Source organism: Bos grunniens, chromosome 16 (assembly GCF_055505025.1).
Source record: "Bos grunniens cultivar Pamir isolate PY7600 chromosome 16, Bosgru_T2T1.0, whole genome shotgun sequence".
Classification (NCBI taxonomy): Eukaryota; Metazoa; Chordata; class Mammalia; order Artiodactyla; family Bovidae; genus Bos; species Bos grunniens.
Genome location: NC_141180.1, coordinates 16,553,407 through 16,580,412, shown reverse-complemented (window position 1 = coordinate 16,580,412; position 27,006 = coordinate 16,553,407). Strand labels below are relative to the sequence as shown.

The 27,006-nt window shown below is 41.5% G+C and overlaps 1 protein-coding gene across 10 annotated transcripts in view; it reads right to left on the bottom strand.

The window, feature by feature from the left end:
• The window catches only part of NMNAT2 (nicotinamide nucleotide adenylyltransferase 2), a 216,409-nt gene that overhangs the window by 151,996 nt on the left and 37,407 nt on the right, over nucleotides 1-27,006 (bottom strand). For 8 of the 10 annotated variants that reach the window (XM_086343469.1, XM_086343467.1, XM_086343471.1 and 5 more), the window contains one exon: nucleotides 11,731-11,876. The exons of the other annotated variants lie outside the window; for them this stretch is intronic. In XM_086343469.1, coding sequence (XP_086199595.1) covers nucleotides 11,731-11,876 — 146 coding nt within the window. The remainder of the gene's footprint in view (nucleotides 1-11,730; nucleotides 11,877-27,006) is intronic. 10 annotated transcript variants of the gene reach the window in all.

Sequence of the window (27,006 nt, the reverse complement as noted above, 5' to 3'; positions counted from 1 at the left end):
CATATAATAATAAATTTAAAAGTCACAAAAACCCATAGCTTTGAGCAAAAACAGATATACAGTATACTTATTCAAGACCTCCCAAAATTATTACAGCAGAAAACCAGTGTCAAAGAAAAAGATCTCCAACAGTCCTCACTCTCCAGACAATTAAGCCTAGAGAAAAAGAGAGCAGGCACGTGACGCAAAAGCTACAAAATCACGAAAGATCACACAAGGGTGATCTGAGGTCACCAAACCTGAAAATACTCTAACAGCAGTGAGGGGAGCACCCCACTGAAGTACAGAGGGTTACCTTTAGAACCTAGGCGAGAACAACTTCTATCAGAGAAGTGATTGTTTGATTGTTGATCTGCTTAGGTGGGTTGTACAGCAGTATAATTTCCCACTTATTTATTCCTCAGTAGAATGGACAATGGTTCCATTTCAGAAAACAAAAATTAAGAAGTAAATAAATTTTTTCAATCTTGGGAGAAAAAATACTCCATATTTTTTTTAATTTCTTAATTTTTTGCTTGCTCCATGTGGCTTTTGGGATTTTAGTTCCTCAACCAAGGATTGCACCCAGGCCCTCAGCAGTGAAGGCGCAGAATCTTAACCACTGGCCCACCAGGGAATTCCCCTTCCATATTTAGAAGAGTGACAAGGAAAATAATAACTTTAAAATGCTTATATAAAATCATGGGGTCAGAATCCTAATAAAGACAACATTGACATTTGGGAGGTAGGTCCCACATCTGCAATGCACTTCTCTGCCTGGGTAAAGTCTAAACTCTTTGGTGTCCACCCCCTACCCCTGCCCAGACCTGTTTTCTGGCTCTCTCATCTCCTGCCCTTTCCTGTCCCCACCCACACTCCAGTCACCTAGCAAGCTCCCTGGAGGTCCCTTCATGTGTGAAGCTGTTTGGGGCCTTTTCACATACTAGCTCTTGGCCCAGAATGCCATTCTCCATCCTGTCCACTGGACAACTCCTACCTTCAAGCTCACTCTCACTACACCTGCCCTGGTGGTCCTCCCACCATACCTGGAGGGATCACTTTTCCCTCAGTGTTCCCACTTTACGTCATTCTCCCCTCTTTTAAGGCACTTTGACTCAAACGGCTATGTACAGCTTATCTCCTCTACAGAAGATGGTCTCCCTGAGGCATAAGAAGGAATGCCTTTAATTGAGGCCTAGCACAGTGCCTGAGACATATTCATAACTCAATAATCATCTATTGAATGAATCAATGCTCACTGATCCCTCGTAAAGACTTTACCTTCTCTGCCACAGAAAGAATCTAGAACTGAGGTTGGAATAGTAGGTAATTCTAACATTTCATTCATTCACTCATTCAACAGACATTTATTGAGCATTATGGCTAGGCAGTCTTCAAGGAGCCTGAGATATATGAGTGAGCAGAGTAAATGAAGATTCCCTGCATTTGAAGAGCTCACATGCTAGCTGGGGATACAGACATTAAACAATCAACGGTGAAAGATAACATCTATCTTTGTTAAAGCTATCAGAGCTTCCCTGATAGCTCAGTTGCTAAAGAATCCGCCTGCAAAGCAGGAGACCCTGGTTCGATTCCTGGGTCGGAAAGATCCCCTGGAGAAGGAATAGGTTACTCCCTCCAGAATTCTTGGGCTTCCCTGTGGCTCAGCTGGTAAAGAATCTGCTGCAATGTGGGAGACCTGGGTTTGATACCTGGGTTGGGAAGATCCTCTGGAGAAAGGAAAGGGTACCCACTCCAGTATTCTGGCCTGGAAAATTCCATGGACTGTATGGTCCATGGGGCCGCAAAGAGTCGGACACGACTGAGTGACTTTCACTTCACTTCACTTTGTCTTTGTTAAAAGGGGACAAGAGATAAGAGAAAAAGATATAAGTAGAGTATGATAAAGGGGATTGGGAGTGTATGAGCTGTGATTTTAAATTATGTGATCAGGGAAGCAGGACCTGTCAAGTAGACAGTGAGAGGTTGCATTTGGACAAAGAGAGTGAAATAGACATGGGGTATATGGCGGAAGGGCATTCTAGGCAGTGAGAACATTCAGTGAAGGCTCTAAGGATAAAACAAGAGGTCAGTGACGTTGGCTAAAAGTGAGATGGCAAAGAGATGTGTTGATGTAGGGAGACAAGGGGGGAAAGGTGGCGGGTCTTGGAGACCTTGTAAATCATTAAAATGACTTTGACCCTGAACAAAATAGGGAACCGTTGGAGAGTTTTCAGCAGAGGAGCAACATGATCTGACTTACATCTGACTTACATTTTACAAGGATCACTCAGCTATTTTGTTGAGAATTTAATATTGGGCCAAGGGTAGAGAAAAACTATAAGCATTTAGTCTTATCTAGGGGCTAGATTTCACTCCCTCTCCTACTGTCTGGTAAATATTATATGAGGCCAATATGTCTGAGCATAGTTATCCATGTGGAGGCAACCTGATGAAGGAGAAAGAGCAGAAAAAGAATGCAATTTAGCTGTTACCACTTTCCAGGTTAGCCTCTGAGCCTTGCCTTTTCTACCTCTTCCTTTTACTCCCTTATCACCAAATTACAAGAATTTCCCTGGTTGGCTCACTTGTTCAGAACAAAAGAGAATTATGCCATAGATTTAGTGGAAAACAGTTTAATGGTAGTAGAGTTTAAGAGGCTCAAATAAGGTTAACTCCATTATTAAAATGATCATGGGGAAGACGATGATGCTGGTAGTCTTTATAATATTTGCCTTTGCTGCAGAGTTCGTAGATCATTGAGATACTGCACAAAAGGAGGAGGGTGCCAATGCCAGGAAGATGGCCTTAGTCATACCATGTAAGCCATTGAACATCTTTTTTAGTCTAAAATATTTCTGAGGCTATCTGCCAAACTGTATTTTAAAAAAAAAAAAAAGCAAATGTGATCCAGGCATTTGAATGCTTATAATTGGAAAACCTATGACAATGGAAAATTGCATTCTTTGTAAACTGACACTGCATTTACCTATATTGAGATATGGAACACATATCCATAAAGTTGTATAAGTGAAAGTGAAGTCGCTCAGTCATGTCCGACTCTTTGCAACCCCATGGACTGTAGCCTATCAGGCTCCTCCTTCCATGGGATTTTCCAGGCAAGAGTGCTGGAGTGGATTGCCATTTCCTTCTCCAGGGGATCTTTCCGACCCAGGAATCAAACCCCGGTCCCCCACATTGCAGGCAGACGCTTTATCATCTGAGACACCAGGGAAATAAAATGCATTCCTATATCCCAGTTCTTAGTTTGTTAGATTAGATCCTTAAAAATTACTTTAAATGCCTTTGTTTAACCAAAATTTGGTGTGCTGAGTATTTTTTTTAAACCAGTGTTAAAAAAAAAAATATTTAGGGACTTCCCCAGCAGTCCAGTGGTTAAGACTCCACCTTCTAATGCAAGGAGTGTGGGTTTGATCCCTGGTTAGGGAAGTAAGGTCCCACGTGCCATGGGGTGTGGCCAAAAATTAAAGAAAAAAATTAATGCATTCCTTTGTTCCTTTAGAATCTTTCTTGAGCAATTCAGGATGAGTTGAACACTTTAAAAATGAACGAGAACTCTACTAGAAAGTGTGTATTTCATAGTATCATTAAATATTGATTAAGTATCCACTACACATACAGCACTGTATTAGTAGCTAAGAGGACCATGATATTATAAAATTTAGATTTGAATTTTTTTAAAGAAACACTTGCAAAATGGGGTTTTCATTCTCTTTCCCGGTCATGCATAGTTTACTTTCACAATTATTGCCTAGCAACAGAAAAATAACAGAAAATAGAGATGATCCACCTAGTTGTGCATTTTCCTCTCATGTCTGAGGATCTCTCTAAAGCAGAGGGAGATCCAGGCTTGAGGGTTGACAGGTTACGTTTCCAGTTGAGTTTGCCTCCGCACTTTAGGCTGTTCATTTGACTTGGTCTAAAATTGGAAATTTGTGTAGAAGTGTTTCTCTTGAGACTTGCAACATTTTAAAGGATGTTCCTACTAAGCAGCAATGCAAACTAAAAGTCATAGAAACCTCTTAATTCTGATAGTTCTAAGCATAATCATTTGGATATGTAGAATAAGATCAAGGAAAATGAAAAGAGAAACTTAAAATTAATATTTCTTCATTTCAAAATTTTTAGCACATCAACCTTCTGGGTTATATCCTGTTCCTTGGTTTGAGACACGTTCTAGATGGGAGAGTTGCCTATCATAATTAGCATAATTATGTCCACTCAGGGTTCAGTCAATCAGTTCAGCAGGAGAAAGTAAACCTGTTCATGTAGGCAAAAATATCTACATTTTTTTTCAGCCATTATTCTCATGTCATGAGCAGGCACAGCTCTTGCCAATGAAACTACCATGAGTGACGCATGTGTTTCCATTATTGAACCTTCAACTTACCAGTGAATTAGAATTTCCAAGCATCCACCTAAATGTATTAGGTTGGCCAAAAAGTTTGCTTGGGTTTTTCGCAACACTGTATGAAAAAACCTGAATGAGATTTTTGGTCAGCCTTATATTATATTATTACAGCTCTCATCACAATGATGGGTAAGTTTTGGAATGGTCTTTTGAACTGCATCAACTGTTTTCAGTTTCACAGCCTCAACATTACAAAAGAGTCAACTTTAGGGTTATAAAAAAGCTAGCAAACTCTTTATCTTTTTATTTCCATAATGTTAATGAATTTCAATATATTTCTTGAATGAAGAGCTTTGAATAATCCAAATGGAACCTACTGGGAGTTTTCATTTGAAGTTTCAGATGTCTTAGGCTACAAAGAACCTTTGAATTTAAGTATTTCCTTCTTTTGCATTAGGCTTCCCTGGTGGCTCAGACAGCAAAGAAATCTGCCTACAACGCAGGAGACCCAGGCTCAATCCATGGGTTAGGAAGACCCCCTGGAGAAGGGAATGGCAACCCAGTCCAGTATTTTGCCTGGAGATTCCAAGGCCAGAGGAAGTTGGCAGGCTATAGTCCACAGGGTTGCAGAGTCAGACATGACTGAATGACTTTCACTTTCTTTGGCATTAGTATTAATATTTGGTTAGAATGCATATTCCCAAAATTTTAGAGTAGGAAATATGAATCTTCACTTTCCTCACCAAACCCAAACCTGCTTCTTTTCCATAATGTTCTTTATCCATCCACCTTGGATTAAAACCTGCCAATTACACTAGACTATTTTGCCATCACCTACCCATCAAATCACAAAATAAGGATCTTTTACCTTCTAAATATTTTTAAATACACATTCACTCTCCATCCCAAACCCCACCAACCTGGGCAAGGTAATAGTCTTTTCTGACTCGAACTCTGTACTGCTGAAATAGGTTCCTAGCTGGTCACCACATCTCCATCCTTTCCCTTCACCAATTTATATTCAAAATTCAATTAAATCACAATTTCATGAATATGATTATTACATCCCTTTTCTTAAAAAATGCAACATTTGTCATTGGCATTGGCATAAACTCTAAATTCTTTAATAGGACATAAAGTCTTCATGATTGATCAGAATTCCACCTAACTTTCCAGTCTTATCTCTTACTACCCCCCACATCTTGAATCCTCCTGAGCTCTTTTGTTCTAATATGTCATGGCTCTCTATCTCATCACCCCAGACCTTATGCATGCTTGATTCCTCCACCAGGAACAACATTCTACACATTCATTTTTTTTTTTTTAAATTCAACAACTATTATGAAGCAAAGACTTGCTTTTTCCAATTGTTATTATATTATACTATTGGGTTGGCCAAAGAGTTTGTTCAGGTTTTTCTGGAACATCATACAAAAACTCAAATGAACTTTTTGGCCAATCCCAAATGCAGCTGTGCTGTGCTTAGTCGCTCAGTTGTGTCTGACTCTTTGTGATCCCGTGGACTCTAGCCCCCAGGCTCCTCTGTCCATGGGGATTCTCCAGGCAAGAATACTGGAGTGGGTTGCCATGCCTTCCTCCAGGGGATCTTCCCAGCCCAGTGATCAAACCCAGGTCTCCCACACTGCAGGTGGATTCTTTATTGTCTGAGCCCCCAGGGAAGCCCAAGAATACTGAAGTGGGTAGCAGATTCCTTCTCCAGGGGAACTTCCTGACCCAGGAATTGAACTTGGGTCACCTGTATTGCAGGTGGATTCTTTACCAGCTGAGCTACCAGGGAAGCCCCAACCCCATATTATGGAGAGCCTATTCCATGTTAGGTACTAGTCAGTAAATCAATAGTTAAACCAAGCATAGTTTCTGTCTCAGTAAAGTTTATTGTCTAGCATGGGAAATAGTCATGAAACAAAGAACGAGATTAGAGTTATGACATGGAAAATATAAAGTTATGCAGGATCAAATGTCAGGTAACCACAATTAATATAGGAGTCAGTGGAGGTTCCCTGAGGAAGTTCTGCTGAGGCTAAAATCTGAAGGATGAGTAGGAACTAGTTGTGGTAATAGAAGAGTGGAGAAGGAGGAGAAATGGTGAAAGAAATGTCCCAGCCACACAGTTAAATGGACAATACACAAATACTGAGAAAAGAAATAACTTGTCCTCATTATAAGACTTCCTTGGTGGCTCAGATGGTAAAGAATCCGCCTGCAATGTGGGAGACTTGGGTTGGGAAGATTCCTTGGAGAAGGGAACAGCTACCCACTCCAGTATCCTGGCTTGGAGAATTCCATGGACAGAGGAGCCTGGTAGACTACAGTTCATGGGGTCACAGAGAGTCAAACATGACTGAGGCTTTCACTTTCACTTTTTCCTTATTATAAGCATAAGATATTGGGAACAGATATCTCTACTGAATATATTTTGTTGGTGGTTTGTTTTGCAAAGGTAAACAATTTATAAAGTTCTCATTACCCTTTGTTGATAACTAAGTTCAATGGCTCCTCTTTTCATAAATGCTGTTGTAATTAAAGGAATAAAAAAGCATCTTTGGTGAGATACAGAGTCTGTATATCAGGAAATTGATTCTATTTGACTTTTGCTTTATGATTGTGAACAAATGACCTAAACCTGTTCCTCTGCTTTGTTGTTTATAAAAGAATGATGATAACACTATCCAGTTTAACTTATAGGGTGGTATCAAATAGTGGTGCAAAAGCACCACTTAATGAGCCATACTGCTTAATGATCTTTTTTAAAAAATGCATTTCAAACACACTAAATAATTTCTTGATTTTAGACTGTGACGGAAGAGCCTGGTAGGCTGCAGTCCATGGGGTTGCTAAGAGTCGGACACGACTGAGCGACTTCATTTTCACTTTTCACTTTTATGCATTGGAGAAGGAAATGGCAACCCACTCCAGTGTTCTTGCCTTGAGAATCCCAGGGACAGGGGAGCCTGGTGGGCTGCTGTCTATGGGGTCGCACAGAGTCGGACACGACTGAAGCGACTTACAGCAGCAGCAGCAGCTACATATTGGTAGCAACTCAAATTAATTTTTCGTATGATTCTAGCTGTAGCAATAGGGGCTGCAATTCCAATTTCACAGCAAGTAGAAAGTCGTCTTCATTAGCTTTCAAGAGAAACAGAATTGGATTATGTCTCTTTTCAAAAAACCCAACTGTTCAATTCAAAAATATTTTGAAGCAGAAAAACTGGAAAATCCAATTATTTTGCACTCATCAAATAAACAGGACACATTTCTTCTGTGATCAAGTCCCTCAATTCCTTTACTTTTCATGGAAGTTAATCTGATCAGTCTTTCCTTACTTTTCTGTTTAAACTTACTATCTGATCTCCCACTAGCATTCATGCATGCATGTGTGCCAAGTCGCTTCAGTCATGTCCAACTCTTTGCGGCCCCATGGACTGTAGGCCACCAGGCCCCTCTGTCCATGGGGATTCTCCAGGCAAAAATACTGGAGTGGGTTGCTGTTGCCTCCTCCAGGGGATCTTCCTGACCCAGAGATCTCTCACTGGCATATTTATTGACAAACATGGCAATACAAATGCAAAGAAAGTTTTACTGAAATATAATCTCTCATGCTTAATAACTAAGAATTTACAGGTTAAAAAGAAAAAGAGAGACTTTCTAGCCTCATGTTATTTTTGTATGTAATAAGGCAGACATGAAATAAGACACCATGGGTTTAGGGGTCTACTTTGCCAAAACCTTTTATTCATCCCTGAAAGCATTTTAGTTACAGTTAAGTATATAGGTGTCAAATATCTCTATCACAAATACTGATCTTTTCTTACATGTTTCCATAGTCATAAACAAGAATAATATCAATTCCCCTTTCAGAATCAAAGGACAAGTTCATTCTGAAATATTTTATACATATTGAGAACTGTACAAGTACTACTTCACAGAGATGAAGAGTGAGTTTTTAGTTCTGAATGTCACTTTTTTGTTTGTTTGTTTACAGTCTCTTTTTTCTTCGGTGAGCAAAACTGGATTTCAAAATATAGGAGCCCTCTTAAAGGTGTCTAATTTCAAAGTCCTATTGGGTCTTTAATTAAATTTATTTTTTGCTGTTTGTTGTTTAGTCTCTCAGCCATATTTTATTCTTTTGCAACCCCACGGACTGTAGCCCTCTGTCCATGGATTTCCCAGGCAAGAATACTGGAGTGGGTTGTCATTCCCTCCTCCAGGGGATCTTCCTGACCCAGGGATTGAACCTGCAGCTCCTGTTGAGGCTCCTGCCACGTCTCGTGTACTGCAGGTGGATTTTTTTTTTTACCTCTGAGCTATGGGGGAATCTTTTTTTATTTGACTGCGGCGGGTCTTATTTGCAGCCTATGGGATTTTCGATCTTCACTGGGGCATGCAGGTTCTTTTAGTTGCAGCATGTGAACTCAGGTGTAGTACGTGGGATCTAGTTCTCTGACCAGGGATGGAATCCAGGCACTCTGCATTGGGATGGCAGGGTCTTAGTCACTGGACCACCAGGGAAGTCCTTGTTTGGGTCTTTTAAAAGTTTTTCTATTACTAATTTCAAGAATCTTTAAGAAGTTTGATCATTTTATTGCATTAATTCTGTATTGTTGGGGGAAATTTTTTAAAAGTCATTTAAAAGGAGAAAATAGATCATGGATGATTGGTTTCTTTAGAAATGGGGAAGAGCTCTTAAGGAAATGCATATTTAGGAAACTTACTTAGTTGATGGCAAATTTAATTCTAATCTGTTAGTATATGCTTGAAGAAAATAGAGTTCATGGAATTATACAGTCAGAAGATTAGTGAGCGCTTCTTTCTGCTTTTGGTACAGTGCAAAGGCCTATTCAAGAGGAATCTGAAATGTGGGGTTCAAGTCTCATTTCTGCCACCCACTCTCCATGTCACTTAAGCTACTTAAGAGAGCCACTTGGCCTCTGAACATCAGTTTCTTGTTTGTAAAATGGAGATAATGATGCCTTTCTTATAAGCTTCTTATTAGGAATAAGAGACATACACAATGGAAATGCTTTGTAAATCAGAAGCTGCTTTACAAAAATAAATTAACAAAACTTATCACTAGCTCAAAGATTCCCATAAGAGAGTCTACAAAAAATAGCTTAATATGTACTTTGGGTTCTTGTTCCCTTTTCAATGTATATGTGCTAAATCCTTCATTAGGTTATAAGCTCCTTAAAGCCACAGTGGGCACACCATATCCTCTTTGACGTTGCTCTCTGGACTACACATAATGGACACTCAAAAGGCTTTGTTGACAGATATTCTCTCCTCTTCCTCAGTTCCACTGGCAAGCAAAAATCACTACTGTCAAAAAGTCTAAACCTCTCTGCTGTAATCCATATTTATTTCCTTATATTCTCTCCTCTAAAGTCATGGAGAATTGGTAGGTCAGCAGCAACTTAACAAAGCCTCAAGGCAAAATCCTTTGTTCTCAATCTAAATCTGCCCCTTTTGCAATACAAAACAAGTGGAATTAAGTACATCCTTGGCTCCAGGAAGAAAGGGAGAGTACCTGCTGGCCCACTAAAAATTTCTAGAGCCACGGAATTCCACAGGAAAGTCCCCCTCTCTCTGAGTAACTGAGAGGAATAAAGTATAGCAACATAAAATGGCTAGAGTAAAGACTCACAGAGAAGAAGAACAGGACTGAAGACACCAAAATCAAAAGAAGGTGAAAAGAGAGTGTTCCCAGGGCACTGATACTGTCTTAGAAGGCTGATGACTTGCTCTGCTCTACCCTCATGCTTGAACAACAGTCTTTAATAGGTAAGTTGGCACCAGCTCCTGACTCAACGCTTTTAAAAGTGAAAGTACCGCGGTGAGGAAGAGATGGCTACCTCAGTCTCCCTCCTAGAATCCTATGAATGTGCCTATACGATGCGCTCTCTGCTCAAAGTATACTCTTTTCATGAGGTTTTTATTAGGGGTGCCCAGTTCAACTCACCTGTTAGTTTAAAAGAGGAATATTTTTTCTTCGAAGCCACCTTGCCCTGTCTTTACCGATACATCGTGGCTTTCATTAAACAGCCCTTAGGAGGGCCCACGCATTCCTCAGGCTCGGGGTAAACACGTGTGTCGGCCGGCAGCTCCGGCGCACCCTGCGTTTCAGCACCACCGTCTCCGGACAGCGCCTCGCTGGCCGGCCGGGTTGAGGCCTCCTGTCCTTCATTCATCCACCCCCGGCCCACTCGCTTTCCTCTTCCCTCAGTGCCAGAAAAAAAGCACCCCAACTTCTAACTTCTCAATCCTTGCTACTACAGTGGCCTCCGCGTCCCTTCCTCGGAGTCTAAACGCGCACGCCCCGGCACCTTCGGGTCCTCCAGCACCAGCACCCGAGCAGCATCGGTGGCCCGAGACCGCCCCCAGGCAAGGATCACCTTTCCCTCGCCACTTCTGCATCCCAACCCAACAGCCAGGAGCCCCGGTTCGCTCCGTCTCTCTCTTCGCCCCAAAGCCTCTGAAAAAAAACGCGCGACAATGCCCTCTCCCCCCGCCCCAACACACAACACACGCGCGCGCGCGCACACACACACACACACACTCATACACACACTCGCACAACGCAAGCCTCGCGGGTGCCATCACCGCCCTGGGCAGAGCCTCAGCCAACTTGGGCCCCATCCTTCAACACCGGCTCGCAGAGGGCCGCCCGCAGCGACCGCCCCGCCTCCTCCCCTTCCTAGGCGACTGGTCCCGGCAGCGGAGACCAGGCCCCCGCCCCCTGTCCCCCCACCTCCACATTCACTAAGCCTTCCGCCTCGCGCGGGTAATACACGGTTCACAACCCTCAAACATTTGCCCCGGGCCGCCCCCCAAACCATCAGCCAAACCATAAACGAATCTCCTTGAGCCCAGCCCAGTTCCTGGTGTGTTGTGTGTGTGTGTTTGTGTCTCCGAAGCCTATACATCATTAACTCCTTCGAGCTTTCAGCCCAACCTAAACAAATAGCACGTTATCTCCGACCCCCTTCTACCTTCTCCGCGCCCCAGCCTCTTCCCCCATCCGGATCCTCATTCGCCAAGTCTCCAAACGAACCACCGCACCCCAGCCCTCAAACCTCGACCTCCCACCCAACCCAAAACAACACTCGCCTCCAGCCCCTCCCATCCCCCACCCCATGGCCCCCCAGCAAGCCGGGTCTGGCCCGAGCGAGTGACGCCTCGAAAGAGCAGCTGGCATCCCCTGCCGGGAGCCCAGGATAGAGGAGCTGACCTCTCACCAGCTGGATCAGCCAGCACACCCCTCCGGATGGGCACTCGCCAAACCGTCACACGCCCTGGAAAACACAGGTGCCGGGGAAAGGAGAGAGGCGGAAGCTGTCTCGGGGGTGGGCGGGAGGACTCACCGAACATCTGAATGTGCCCTTTGGTGATGGGATTGAAGCTGCCGCAGGCGAGCAAGATAACGTGCGTCTTGGTGGTCTCGGTCATGGCGCGGGCGGGTCCCTCGCGCTGGCCCAGGGGTCGCTTCTCTTTTTGTGTCTCGATGTGTCTGCAGAGGGAGAAAGGAAGGCGAGGCTCCGGCGGTGGATGCTGTGGACTCCGAGGAGCCGCTCCAGACGCAAACCGCGTCACTCCCCGCCTCCCTTTAACGCTTGCAGCTCCGGAAAGATCCGAGGCTGCCTTTGTATATGCTAAGCTCCGTTCTGCTTTCCTTCTAGCTTCTTTCGCGTCTCTCGAGCTGGTCTCCGTCTCCCCCCTTTCTCTGACCCTACCCCACCTCACCCTCTCTTCCTTAGTGTTTATCTACAAATCAAGATGTGGTACCCAAGCCCAACTCTGAATACTCCAACAGGCAACGATCAGCACGGTGTGAACCCTTTCTCTTTTCTCCTTCTGAATTAGTTTTCCTCCCCTAATCGAACATTTTTTTTTCTGTCGACATCAACTTTCTCCAACATTTCCAGCTCCAAACGTGTTTGATTTTAAGAACTTGTTCTCTTTCTCTCCCTCTCAAAATTTTAAGTGAGAAATGACAATTGATCAACTGGGGAGTATTTACTTCTTCTTGTCTTTCCCCCCTTATCTCATGGTTTTGAACTACTGAACTGAGTCCAGAGCTTGACCAAGTGGTTGCTAAGATATAGGAGGAAGCTGAATCCTTCTCCTGGCATACTGCTCCTTTTGTGCCTTGAAGCAATGAAAACACGGATGTCACAGAGTTACTAAAGCTGTGTTTAAAACTATTGTGATCTTACATAAGCTATCAAAATTCAGACAAAGATTTACCCATTCATAAGTGTTTGAGTGTCCACGATGTGTTAGACTCTGATATAAACCCTGCTGATAAAGCAAAGTCTCAGTCTTCATCAAGTTTACATTCTACTGGAAAGAGACAGACAATAAACAGAGAAGGAACATATTACATGGTGATTGTGCCACGCACAGTAAGTGAATGCAGTTCACTCTCTGACAGAACAATGGGTGAACGAGGAGAGGGGACTAATTGAAATGAAGAAGTTAGGGAAGGCGTCTCTGCGGTGGTGAAATTTAAACTGTGACCTAAATGACAAGGAGTTGCTAGTATAAATATTCTGGGGCAAGGAGGGGTTCATTGTCCTCCGAGAAATGAAAGGCCAGAGAGACTTGAGTGTATGAATAATGGGGAAAATGCGAAGAGAGAAGATTGGACTGGTGATCAGGACCAAATCAAGTAGGGCTTGTAGGCTAGGGTAGGGTTTGGATGTTTTTCTAAAAGAAATAACTTAGAGAGGAATAACAAAAGGAAACCACTGAAGCTTTTAGGCAGGGAAATGACAAGTAATTTACATTTTTATAAGATCACTCTGGCTTCTCAGTGGAAAATGGGAAGACAAGGAAAGCACTTAGGAAATCCCGCTGGTGGGTTGGCAGGTGGAGTTGTCCTTGGCCTAGGTTTTACAGAGGTAAAGCTGATGAGAATAAAATGGTCTCGGGATAAATTTTGTTGGTAAAGTTTACAATCTTTGCAAATGAACTAGATGTGAAGGAAGGGAGAAAGAACAATCTAAAAAAGTGTCTAGAAATTTGGCTTAAGTAAATGTGTAGATGGAGAATGAGAAAGATGGGGAAAGAAAGTTTCAGGGATGACCAAGTGTTCTAGTCTGATACAAAAAATAGACCTAATAACTCGAGATTTTTTTTAAATGGCATTAAAAAATGAGATATAATTGACATATACCATTGTATTAGTTTTAGTTGCATGTAATAACTCTGAACTTAGAGATCCATAAGTACAAATATTTACCTTTCTGGGGCTTCTAGATTCTTAGGTAAATTTCTACTTATTTTAATGGGTTGGTCATTGTTTCTTATTTAAGAGCATGTATTTGTGGTGTACAGTAAATATTTGTTATACTGAACAGCAAATCAATCTTAATGTGCATAAAATTTCTAGTTTAAAGACATGTTAAAGACATCAGAATTGATGTATATTTTAATGGTTTTGTATCCTTCCTGATATGGGATACAGACTAGTGCGGTAGACAAGCAGGAGATGTTTAGGGGGGCCTGACTTGGGTTTGAAACTCTGATACTTACTAGCTGAACAAAAAATATTTATTTGCCATGTGCCAGGCACTTGATTTAGGGGCTGTGAACAAACCAAAGTTCCTCCTTTAATACAGCTCACATTCTAGAGGGCAAAACAGATCATTAAAAAACAAAATAAACATAATGGTAATAGATACCATAGGCTTCTCTGGTGGTAAAGAATCTGCCTGCTGATGCAGGAAATGCAGGTTTGATCCCTAGGTTGGGAAGATCTCCTGGAGAAGGAAATGGCAACCCACTCCAGTATTCTTGCCTTGGAAACCCCAGGGACAGAGGATCCTGGCAGGCTACAGTCAATGGGCTCGCAAAACGTCGAACACAACTTAGCAACTGAAGAACAACAATGACAACAGACATCACAATGGGAAGGAAAAAAAAGCTAGGTGAGAAGAAAAAGAAAGGGAAACCCTCCTTTATTTAAGTGGTCATAGACGGCCTCTCCAGTAAGACGGGATCTGAGCAAAGACCTGAAAGAAGTGAAGGAATGTGTCATTTGAATATCTGGGGAAGAACATAACCTGAAAGAAAGTGAAAGTGAAAGTCGCTCAGTCGTGTCCAACTCTTTTGGACCCCATGGACTATACAGTCCATGGAATTCCATGGAAGGGAAGTAGCCATTCCCTTCTGCAGGGGATCTTCCCAACCTAGGAATCAAACCCAGGTCTCCCACATTGCAGGTGGAGTCTTTACCAGCTGAGCCACCAGGGAAGCCCGATGCAAAGAGCCTGAGGAGCAAGAGTGTTTGGGAGTCTTCAACAAGCACACCCGTACGGCTGGAGCAAAGAAAGTGAGTGGAAAATGGTGGGAGATAGATTGGAAAAGTAGGACAGATCAGATAGGGCCTTACAGGCCCTTGTTAGGGCTTTGGCTTTTTCAGAGATAAGAAGTCACTGGAGGGTTTTGAATGGAGAAGTGACATGAGATGACTTACACTTGAAAAGTATCGTTTTGGCAGGAAATATAAATTTTGGAGTCATCAGTATAGTTTTATATTTAAAACCATGGGAGTAAATGAGGTCACTTTGGGAGTAACAGATATACATAAAAAGAAGAAAAAGAGGTGCTCAGACTCAGCTCCAGGACACACCAAATGAACAGCTGACATTCACTATCAACAAGCCCTGGCACTATAAGCCATCTACAGATGTTAATTCATTTAACACCAAAATTCTGTGAGTTCAAATAATTTTATCCCATTTTAGAGATGCGCGTAAGGGAGAAGACAGAAATGAAATAACTGGTAGGAGTAAGTGTGGAGCTAGGTTCAATCCCAGGTACTTTTAACTGAAGGCCCTGCTGTTGATCCAAGGCTATCTCGTCTGGTTTCACTGCTACGCTGTACAGGCATACCTTGTTTTGCTGAACTTCACAGAGACTGTTTCTTCTGCAGATTGAAAGTTTGTGGTAACCTTGAGTTGAGCAATGTGTACCCATACCGTTTTTTCCAACAGCATTTGCTCACATCAGGTCTCTGTGTCACCATATTCAAGCTTTTCCATCATTATTATATTTATGACAGCGATGTGCAATCAGTTGTCTATGGTAATTGTTTAGGAGCACTATGAACCACACCATGTGAGATGGCAAACTTAAATGATAAATCTGTGTTCTGAATGCTCATCTCCCTCCCTCTCCTCAGGCCTCCTTATTTCCTGAGACACAATAACATTGAAATTAGGCCAATTAATAACTCTCCAGTGGCCTGTAAGTGTTCGGGTGAAAGGAAGGGTCTACTGATGTAGCAAACTCCATTGCTGTCTTATTTCAAAAAGCTGCCAGAGCCACCCCAACCTCAGCAATCACCACCTTGATCAGTCAGCAGCTATCGGCATCCAAGACCCTCCATCAGCAAAAACTTTATGACTTGCTGAAGGTACAGATGATGGCTATCATTTTTTTAAGCCAAAAAAAGCATTTTTAAAAATTAAGGCATGTACATTTTTAAGACATAATGCAATTTCAAAGTTAACTGACCATGCTGCTGCTGCTGCTAAGTCAATTCAGTTGTGTCCGACTCTGTGCAACCCCATAGACGGCAGCCCACCAGGCTCCCTCATCCCTGGAATTCTCCAGGCAAGAATACTGGAGTGGGTTGCCATTTCCTTCTCCAATGCATGAAAGTGAAAAGTGAAAGTGAAGTCATTTAGTCATGTCCGACTCTTAGCGACCCGATGGACTGGAGCCTACCAGGGTCCTCCATCCATGGGATTTTCCAGGCAAGAGTACTGGAGTAGGGTGCCATTGCCTTCTCCATAACTGACCACAGTACAGTGTAAACATGAATTTTATATGCTTTGAGAAACCAAAAAAAAAAAATCCATGTGACTCACTTTATTGCCATATTCCTTTATTGGGGTAGTCTAGAACCAAACTTGCAATATCTCTGAGGTATGTCTGGACATTTTTATACATTCATAAAAATAAGGATGACTATACCCACACCAAGGAGAAGGCAATGGCAACTGACTCTAGTACTCCTGCCTGGAAAATCCCATGGACAGAGGAGCCTGGTGGGCTGCAGTCCATGGGGTTGCTAAGAGTCGGACATGACTGAAGCTACTTAGCAGCAGCAGCAGCATACCCACACCAAACCACAGAGATATGAAGGTTACCAGTAATATATGTAGAACACCTAGCATATAGTAGATGGTCAATAAGTGATACCCATTTTATAAATGGAACTTTGTAACAGCGTTTGAAGAACAGAGAATCGCCTTACCAAGCCTTCAGGCCTTCCCCTCCTCTATAGAGGAAAAATGGAACAGTAGGCAACAAAATACTTGCTGGAATGACTGGGCACTCACTCTACAAGTTAATTTTAATAAAAGGAAAGAAAACAATGTCTAATTCAATATTCCCACACAGAATAGTGGTCAGTAAATATTCACTGATGAATTAAATACAAAATGCTCAGAGAGTAACAATGAAACGTGAATTTGTAATACAATGCAATAAATATGTTTAGTCTTGTAGGTTATGTCTTAAGGCATAGTTTAAATTCTATAGATTAGATTAATTGGTTGTGATTCTAATTGACTCTTGTAATTTTCTTTGCTGAGGATCTCTAATTTGTGTATCCCCAAAGAGGGCTCTGGAACTGAAACAGAAAAACACTGAAAACAAATCTTGGTTCTGCCACTTGCCAATTGTTTGGCTTTGGGTCATTTATTGCTAAGACTGGAGATACAGTGGTCCACCCTCATCCCTGGTTTCAGCTACTTATGGTCAATGTTGGTCTGAAAATATTAAATGGAAAATTCTAGAGATAAACAATTCATAAGTTTTGACTTACATGCTGTTTTGATTAGCAGGATGAAATCGTGTGCCCTCTGGCTCCATCTTTCTGGGACCCCCAACCACCAACAAAATCTGTTCCTGACAACCAAATGATGATCCAGGATCATCCAAAGCAGACAATCCTTCTTCGGAAAAATCCTCAGAATGTCAATAGTAGCCTAATGCTCGGTCATTCACTTCACTTCATCTCATCATGTGTTTCATTATGTTACATCATCACAAGAAGGGTAATACAGCACAAGAAGAAATTTTTGAGAGAGGGACCACATTCACATAATTTTTATTACAGTATATTGTTGTAGCTATTTTATATTATTATTGTTGTTAATCTCTTACTGTGCCTAATTTATAAATTAAATTTTATCATAGGTATTCACATATAGGGTAAAATATAGTATATATAGGATTCAATACTATCTTCAGTTTCAGGCATCCACTGGGAGTCTTGGCGTATCCCCCATTGATAAGGGGGGACTGCTGTACTATATATAATACATGTCCTGTGTATTTACAGGGGTTCTATATGGTTTAAATAAGACCATGTGAGAATAAATGAGTTTTTTTTTTAAAGCATATCATCAGCTTTAGGCTAAACTCTGTAGTTGTTATATACAAAATACTTATTGTTTTTGAGCATTTAATTATTCTGTTGATGACTTTATCAAGGGTGTTTCTGCGAGTTCCAATCTTACAGGGTAATGACTTTGGGAATGTGCTAATATGCTAATAGTGTATATATATCTCAACCAATGAAAAGAAATACCAAAAAAACATACTAACAACAAACTTATTCTCAGGGAAGATTCCAAGGCTGGTTCACAAGATATAGAAATACTAATAGGAATGTTAATCATTGCATAATACATGTACCTTAGTATATATCATGATCTATTCTCAGGGGTGTTTATTTTAACTTAGGTAATATAATTTGGTTCAATATTTCAACTTCCCAACAGCTGGGTAATTGCTTTAGGCTGAAAAAGAACCTGAGTCATTCTCCTACAGCCTAAACCTTGCAATCTGCTCCAGCCAGTTCAGTTTCCAAAAGGCTCAAGGCACATAGTCCAACCCAGAACATTCCTAGCAATAAATATCTATTCTGATGGGCAAGCTAAAGTGTCTGTTGAGTCTGATTTGAAATGTGCATATGTGAAGTCTAGCAGAGTGGGTATGTATGCTCACGTATCTCCCTATTTACTTAGTCTGGGTTAATCATCCATGGTGGCTCAGATGATAAAGAATCTGCCTGGGAGACCTGGGTTCAATCCCTGGATTGGAAAGATCCCTAGAGTAAAGGAATGGCAACCCACTCCAGCATTTTCGCCTGGAGAATTCCATGGACAGAGGCAGGCTACAGTCCTTGGGGTCCCAAAGAGTTGGATGCGACTAACATTTTTTGTTTTTACACACATCACAAGTCAGGGTAAAACAATTCCATGTTTATGAAGCTGGGTTCCTAAGTAATATTAGGAATCATCCTTTATAGGAAGTGCACAAAGTCACACACACAAATATAGCTCCCTAGTTCCCGGGATCATGTTAGATATTGAATATTTCATGTTTCTTGGTAAAAATATGATTATGAGAAAAAAACATATTATTCTGAGAAAACCATGACTCCTTGGGATTCTCTTCACTTCTCCACATTTCTATAGTTTTCTCTGCTTTCTCCACTTCTCTTCAAAATAAACATCTTCAGGGATACAGCTAAAGTGACTGGTTTTATTCTCTCATTTTCCTTACATGCAAATATTTTTATGTCTCTGGGGTGAAAAATATCCTAAAAATTAAGATCCCCCTTTCTCCAGCTCTAAATCCCCAGACTCTTATTCAGACTTGTAATTTCTCTAATTATTCTAATCATGTTTCAAAAACAAAAGATGTTTTCAAATTTTAAAACCTGATTATCAATTATAAACATACCAATTCTTCTGGCACTACAGTGAAAGAAAAAAAATGTACATGGGTCTTTATAACCAAAAAAGCATTGTATACCATTAAAAATAAAAAATTTCTTCAACTAGTTCAGAAATTTGCTGCTTTATTTATCATGGCTTCTTTCAGATAATGGGGTGAAGGGCACATACGAGTCACTGCTTTCATCTTGAGACCAAAGATTTCACTACTTATCATAAAGTTTTCCCAAGAGAAATGGGAGGTAGGAAAATCAGTTCTAACAGACTTAGCAAGAAGTATAATTGATTAAGAAGTAAAATAATTCCCTGAAATGACATCTGAGACTATCTCTGCCTCCCTCCTTTAAGTCACCCAAATGGAAAACACATTTGGCTCAAGGGAGCATTAAATAAAGGATGGAGGACTTAAAATACAAAATATTTTTTCCATTACATCAATACCTCACAATTTGGTTAAGTCAGATAGAACCCAGAATTTCAATCCCATCATTCCTCAAATTTCGGAGATGTAGAAAACAAGTGGAGGTTCCACTTCTAACATCCCAAACACCCCAAAATCAAACTTCCCCAGGAAAAACAGGTGTACGAACTAGACAAGGAGTGCCAAAGATGGTGTGGCAGGATACTTTTTATTACCTCTTTGACGGCTCTAGAGATGTAGCTCAGATCAAAGATTATCCTGGGATGTGACGAATAGCATGGTAACTATAGTTAACAATAATGTATTGCATATTTGAAAGCTGCTGGGAGAGTACATCTCAACAGTTCTCATCAAAAGAAAAAAAATTTTTTTGTAACTATGTATGGGGACAGATGTTAACTAGACTTACTGTGATCATTTTGCAATGCATGCATATAATCAAATCATTATGTTATACCTGAAATGACTACAATGTATTTTTTTGGTCTGCTGTTGTTTTTACAGGATCTTAGTTCCCCAACCAGGGATCAAACTTGCACCCCATGCAGTGGAAGCACAAAGCCCTAACCACTGGACCACCAGGGAAATCCCTAATATAATGTTATATGTCAATTATATCCCATTATTATTATTATTTTGGATGCACCATGCGACTTGTGGGATCTTAGTTCCCTGACCAGGGGCTGAATCTGGCCCTCGGCAGTGAAAGCATGGAGCCTTAATCACTGCACCGCCAGGGAATTCCCCTTTATATTTCACTTAAAAAAAAAAAAAAGACTATGCTAACAAGAAAATGGATGGTGATCACTAAACTATGCTGCAGAATTTGAAGGTCACCAAAGCAAAAGCCAAATGCAAATACAGGCCCCACTCCACCTTTTTTTTTCCCATGTCCTAAATTTTCAATACTAATGTCTTCTATGTTAAATAACTAGGATGGGTTATCTGCACATGGAGACCACTGTTATAGCACTGATCTGTTATCTAAGAAAATAAGTTTGCTAAAGAATTTTTGTTTCCCAATTTGATTTTTTTGACTTGGCTGCGCCCAATCTTAGCTGTGGCACATGGCATCTTCACTGTTTGCTGCGGCATGTGGGATTTTGTGGTTGTGGTGTATGGGATCTAGTTCCTTGACCAGGGATAGAACCTGGGCTCCCTGCTTTGGGAGCACGAAGTCTTAGCCACTGGACCACCAGGGAAGCCCTTGTTTCTCAATTTAAGTGAACAAAGAAATGAATAAAGCAAGACAAAGGAAGATACAGGAAAAAAACTGTGTATCTTACTTTCCAGCCAATTACTTTCTAAATATCTCCAGAATTGTTCCATTTTCCTTTATCTTTCTGCTATTTTTCAGCTTCAGGCCACCTTTCTCTCTCTTTCTCTCTAATTATAAAAGAATTCTGGCTGGACTTCCTGCCAGTAATCTTTCCCTCCCCTAAGGCATCTTTCATATTCTAGCCAAAGGGATATTTCTGTAAAATATAAATCAAACCGTATCACTCTCTAGCTTTGACTCCTTCGGTGGCTTCCCATGACCCTTAGAATACTATCCAAACTCTTAAGCATCTAACAAGTTGTCTCAGGATCTGGTTCCTAATTGCCCCCCCTCCGCACCCTATCTCTTTACTCCAGCCATATGGAACTTCTTTTAGGCTTCAAATGTAGCATGCCCTCTCTTAGCCAGTAGATGCAAACTTGAATCTACTTAATCTACTTCCAGAGCCTTCTTTGAGCCCCATGGGTGTGAGTGAATGCCTCTCCTCACAAGTACTGTTTTTCTTGTATCACAGCATTATCACTGTGTCCTGCATTGTGACTGCCTTTTGATTTGCTCACCTTCTTCATCAATGTTTATTCAGACCCTACCACGTACCAGACAGTATGCTTAGCACTCTGCATTCATTATACCACTTAATTTTCATGGAATCTCAGTTAAGTAGGTTCTTTGATTATACCTTACAGATGAGGTAACTGGGACTTAGACAAGTAACCTGTCCAAGTTCACACAGCTAATAAGTGGGGGAGGCAGGCTTTGAACCTGGGTAGTCAATCTGATGCTTCTGTTATCCAACTTGCCCCAAACTTCCATAAGAACAGGAACAGCTTCTGTCTTGTTCACTATTACACCCCAATGACCGTCACAGTCTGGTACATAGCAAGATTTCCTAAGTGTGGGACATTTTTTGCTTATGGTTGGCTCCACTCTGTAGTTAAATTTTAACTCCTACTCTGAGTTGGATCCACACAGTCAAAGGCTTTGGTATAGTCAATAAAGCAGAAATAGATGTTTTTCTGGAACTCTCTTGCTTTTTCCATGATCCAGCGGATGTTGGAAATTTGATCTCTGGTTCCTCTGCCTTTTCTAAAACCAGCTTGAACATCTGGAAGTTCACGGTTCATTTATTGCTGAAGCCTGGCTTGGAGAATTTTGAGCATTACTTTACTAGCGTGTGAGATGAGTGCAATTGTGCGGTAGTTTGAGCATTCTTTGGCATTGCCTTTGGGATTGGAATGAAAACTGACCTTTTCCAGTCCTGTGGCCACTGCTGAGTTTTCCAAATTTGCTGACATATTGAGTGCAGCACTTTCACAGCATCATCTTTTAGGATTTGAAATAGCTCAACTGGAATTTCATCACCTCCACTAGCTTTGTTCATAGTGATGCTTCCTAAGGCCCACTTGACTTCACATTCCAGGATGTCTGACTCTAGGTAAGTGTGAGTGATCACACCTTCGTGATTATCTGGGTCATGAAGATCTTTTTTGTACAATTCTACTGTGTATTCTTTCCACCTCTTCTTAATATCTTCTGCTTCTATTAGGTCCATACCATTTCTGTCCTTTATTGAGCCCATCTTTCCATGAAATGTTCCTTTGGTATTTCTAATTTTCTTGAAGAGATCTCTAGTCTTTCCCATTCTATTGTTTTCCTTTATTTATTTGCATTGATTGCTGAGGAAGGCTTTCTTATCTCTCCTTGCTATTCTTTGGAACTCTGCATTCAAATGGATATATTTTTCCTTTTCTTGCTTTTCGCTTCTCTTCTTTTCACAGCTATTTGTAAGGCCTCCTTGTACAGCCATTTTGCTTTTTTGCATTTCTTTTCTATGGGGATGGTCTTGTTCCCTGTCTCCTGTACAATGTCACGAACCTGCATCCATAGTTCATCAGGCACTCTATCTATCAGATCTAGTCCCTTAAATCTATTTCTCACTTCCACTGTATAATCATAAGGGATTTGATTTAAGTCATACCAGAATGGTCTAGTGGTTTTCCCCACTTTCTTCAATTTAAGTCTGAATTTGGCAATAAGGAGTTCATGATCTGAGCCACAGTCTGCTCCTGGTCTTGTTTTTGCTGACTGGATAGAGCTTCTCCATCTTTGGCTGCAAAGGATATAATAAATCTGATTTCGGTATTGACCACCTGGTGATGTCCATGTGTAGAGTCTTCTCTTGTGTTGTTGGAAGAGGGTGTTTACTATGACCTGCTTTATTGACAATACCAAAGCCTTTGACTGTGTGGATCACAATAAACTGTGGAAAATTCTGAAAGAGATGGGAATACCAGACCATCTGACCTGCCTCTTGAGAAACCTATATGCAGGTCAGGAAGCAACAGTTATAACTGGACATGGAACAACAGACTTATTCCAAATAGGAAAAGGAGTCCATCAAAGCTGTATATTGTCACCCTGCTTATTTAACTTATATACGGAGTACATTATGAGAAACGCTGGGCTGGAGGAAACACAAGCTGGAATCAAGATTGCCGGCAGAAATATCAATAACCTCAGATATGCAGATGACATCACACTTATGGCAGAAAGTGAAGAGGAACTAAAAAGCCTCTTGATGAAAGTGAAAGAGGAGAGTGAAAAAGTTGGCTTAAAGCTCAACATTCAGAAAACGAAGATCATGGCATCTGGTCCCATCACTTCATGGGAAATAGATGGAACAGTGGAAACAGTGTCAGACTTTATTTTCTGGGGCTCCAAAATCACTACAGATGGTGATTGCAGCCATGAAATTAAAAGACGCTTACTCCTTGGAAGGAAAGTTATGACCAACCTAGATAGCATATTCAAAAGCAGAGACATTACTTTGCCAACACAGGTCCGTCCAGTCAAGGCTATGGTTTTTCCAGTAGTTGTGTATGGATGTGAGAGTTGGACTATAAAGAAAGCTGAGCACCGAAGAATTGATGCTTTTGAACTGTGGTGTTGGAGAAGACTCTTGAGAGTCCCTTGGACTGCAAGGAGATCCAATTAGTCCATCCTAAAGGAGATCAGTCCTGGGTGTGCATTGGAGGAACTGATGTTGAAACTCAAACTACAGTACTTTGGCCACCTGATGCTGAGAGCTGACTCATTTGAAAAGACCCTGATGTTGGGAAAGACTGAGGGCAGGAGGAGAACGGGATGTTAGAGGATGAGATGGTTGGATGGCATCACTGACACAATGGACATGGGTTTGGGTGACTCTGGGAGGTGGTGATGGACAGGGAGTCCTGGCGTGCTGTGGTTCATGGGGTCACAAAGAGTCGGACATGACTCAGTGACTGAACTGAACTGAACTGAGTTGGATGTTTTAAAAACGAAGAAAAGGGTTGCCCCAAATAAATCTGAACAGGTATTTGTAAAGCCTGTTAACTATAAGATCTGTGCACCTTTTCTTCCCCTCTCCTGTCAAGATCTCTTTAGACCATGGTTGCATTGTTCATTCTGGAAGGAACAGAGTCACTCCCTGGGACAGGTTATTGCCAGCTGGAAGTAAAGATCCTTCCTCCAAGCCCTCTATGTATGTTCCTGAATTTTAGGGCCTGGAAAGAAAGATATAACATTTCTTACACTCCCTTGCAATAAGACTTCTGGATACTAATTACATTCTATCAGGGGGATGTCCTGTGTGGGATTTAGAAGGCAAAAGTGATGTGAAAGCCATCTTATTACTGTTCTTGCTGCTAAGCGACAGAGTTGATGTGTGTGTGAAGGCAGAACCCACATTCAGTAGTCCACAAATTCTTGTCACCAAAGTCAAGGGGGTTGAGGGGCAGTTTGACAGCTTCCTATGGACTACAGCTGTCATGCTGTACCTTGAGATCTGGAGTCATGTGATGGCCCCTAACTTCAGCTTCTTTAGCACTCCCAGTGAATTTTGTAAGCACTGTTGTTTTTAATCCCTTTCTGCTTGAACTACCTATTGTTGTTTCTGTTTCCTGAATTGAAACCTACCTGACACATCGCCTTAAATGCCATATTTAACTGTACCCACTTTTTGTGTAGGCAAGAGCAAATTACATATAAATGCAGTTATTTTGGAAGTGTAAATATGCAATGAATAATAAATTGATTGACAGGAATTAGAATAATGGGTGAAACAATTATAGGGTTTGTGTGTGTGTTCCACAAGTAGGGGAAGGGAGATGATGGGAAGGATGAATCAAGCAGAACGAAAGATGATGACCAGTAAAAGAGAGAGAAAAATGAGCAGAGAACCCTAGGGTTCTATGAGGCAACAGCAGAGCAGAACTAATCATCAGTTTTTTATGAAGAACCATTAATTGTTTACATGTGTGGAACCTTTTACAGCTCACAGTGCTTTTGTGTGTATTATTCTATTTGATTCTTGTAATAAATGATGTTGTGAAGTAAGCTTTTGTAGGTTCCGTTATGGACTTTTCATATGAGGAAAGAAAGCAAGGCTCAGGGAGTTTAAGTGACTTCCTCAAGGTTACAGCTAGTAAGTAAAGAGATCAGAGCCTTGATTCCAAATTCCAGTGTTCTACTTGAGGCTGCTGGCCACAAAAATCATTTTGGCTTAAGAAAGAGGCAGAATTGAGGAATTCAGACTTCAAGGATGATTAGCATACTATTTTAAATCTGAATATAAAAGCTGCAGAGCCCGGTCATAAAGACCTTTGCCTTACTCAGGATTAGGATGTGCCTTTCTTTGTTTTATTCCCAGTCCCTAAGCCCTGAGAAGTAGGGCCCCAGTGGCCTGGTAGGGGAGTTGAGGAGCAAAGTGAGCTCAGTTTTCTATGCTGGATAGGTAAAATCTGGTATTTTGTAAATAGTCTTGGCTTAATGGTCCCATACTGTAGTAAAGTCACTCTTGTGCTTAAAAGTCTGACTGAGTTCTCATGACTTATCATAGGAAAAGACACTGGGGCAAAGTAAGGATAAGTTTTGGTTCTAAGGTCACGTTAAAGACAGGACCCTTTTAGTGCTCCAGCAAGACTCATGGTGAATGGGATGCCTTCTTTGCAGGGGCCGCTGATGTCTGTGTCCACCTTCCACACAGCCCCCCCTCAGCTCTCACACTTCCTATCATCTCTGTCAGCCCTACTCTAAGGGAAGACAGGCAAGACGTCTTGTTTGGGGTACAGAGAGAGCTGTCTCCACTAGGGCAGTGTCACGTACAAAGAGCTACTCAGAAGTGGCAGGGGAGAGGGAAGGATGAACAAGCTGTCACTCAGGGGAATCGCAAGGAGCTGTGCTATTACTTATTCCTTCTGCCTGGAGGACACCTCAGTATCTGGTGAAAGGATGACCGTCCTCAGTCCCCTGGGTAACTGGCATGCCCAAAATCTGGCCCTGATTTTGGAATTGTGGGGATGAGGGAAGTTTCCTGTAGTTGCTCCCTTGATTAACCACTCCTCCACCCTACACACATAAAAGATGCACACCTTAAACAGGATTGCAGGGGGAGTACAGGAAAAAAAATTCTTAAGAAGCTTGGTAAAGCTTTGGGTACAAAGACTACACTTATCCCAGGTACTTAGTGTTCATTCATTAAAGCCTCCTCCGCAGGATTAGCTCTTAACCTCTGGCTAGACCAGTCCTCATTGAAAAGGTGCTGTTTAAAGTGATAAGGCATTCAAATTACTAAAATTATTCTATATTTTTATATCAAACTGCAGTGCAGGAGACCTGGGTTTGATCCCTAGGTCAAGAAGATCCCCTAGAGAAGGGAATGGCAACCCACTCCAGTATTCTTGTCTGGAGAATCCCCTGGACAGGCTACAGTTCATGGAGTTGCAAAGAGTTGGATACAATGAGCAACTAACACTAACTCAATTTATCTTCTTTCTAATTAGTCAGAATGAGTGTGACAATATAGAGATTGCAAACTTGTTTAAGAAAGAAATTCCAGAGTTAAAGAAGAGAGTGGTTGAGACCCTTTTTTTTAAAGCTCATCAGACTTGGAGGTTGCCTTTGAAACAGATGGTAGGAAAGATACTTTTCCTTTCATGTGTGTGGTAGACACTGTTGTTTGCCAATTCTCTTCTTCCTTTTTTAGACTCTCACTCCCAGCTCTCTTGGAAGCTAGTGTGGCTATGTGACCCAGTTCTGGCCAATGATACCTGAGGGAAATTAGGCTGGGGCGGGAGGAGCAATTTACTCCTGGGAATGATTTCTATTTCTGATAAAAATAGGGATGGGAGTTCAATAC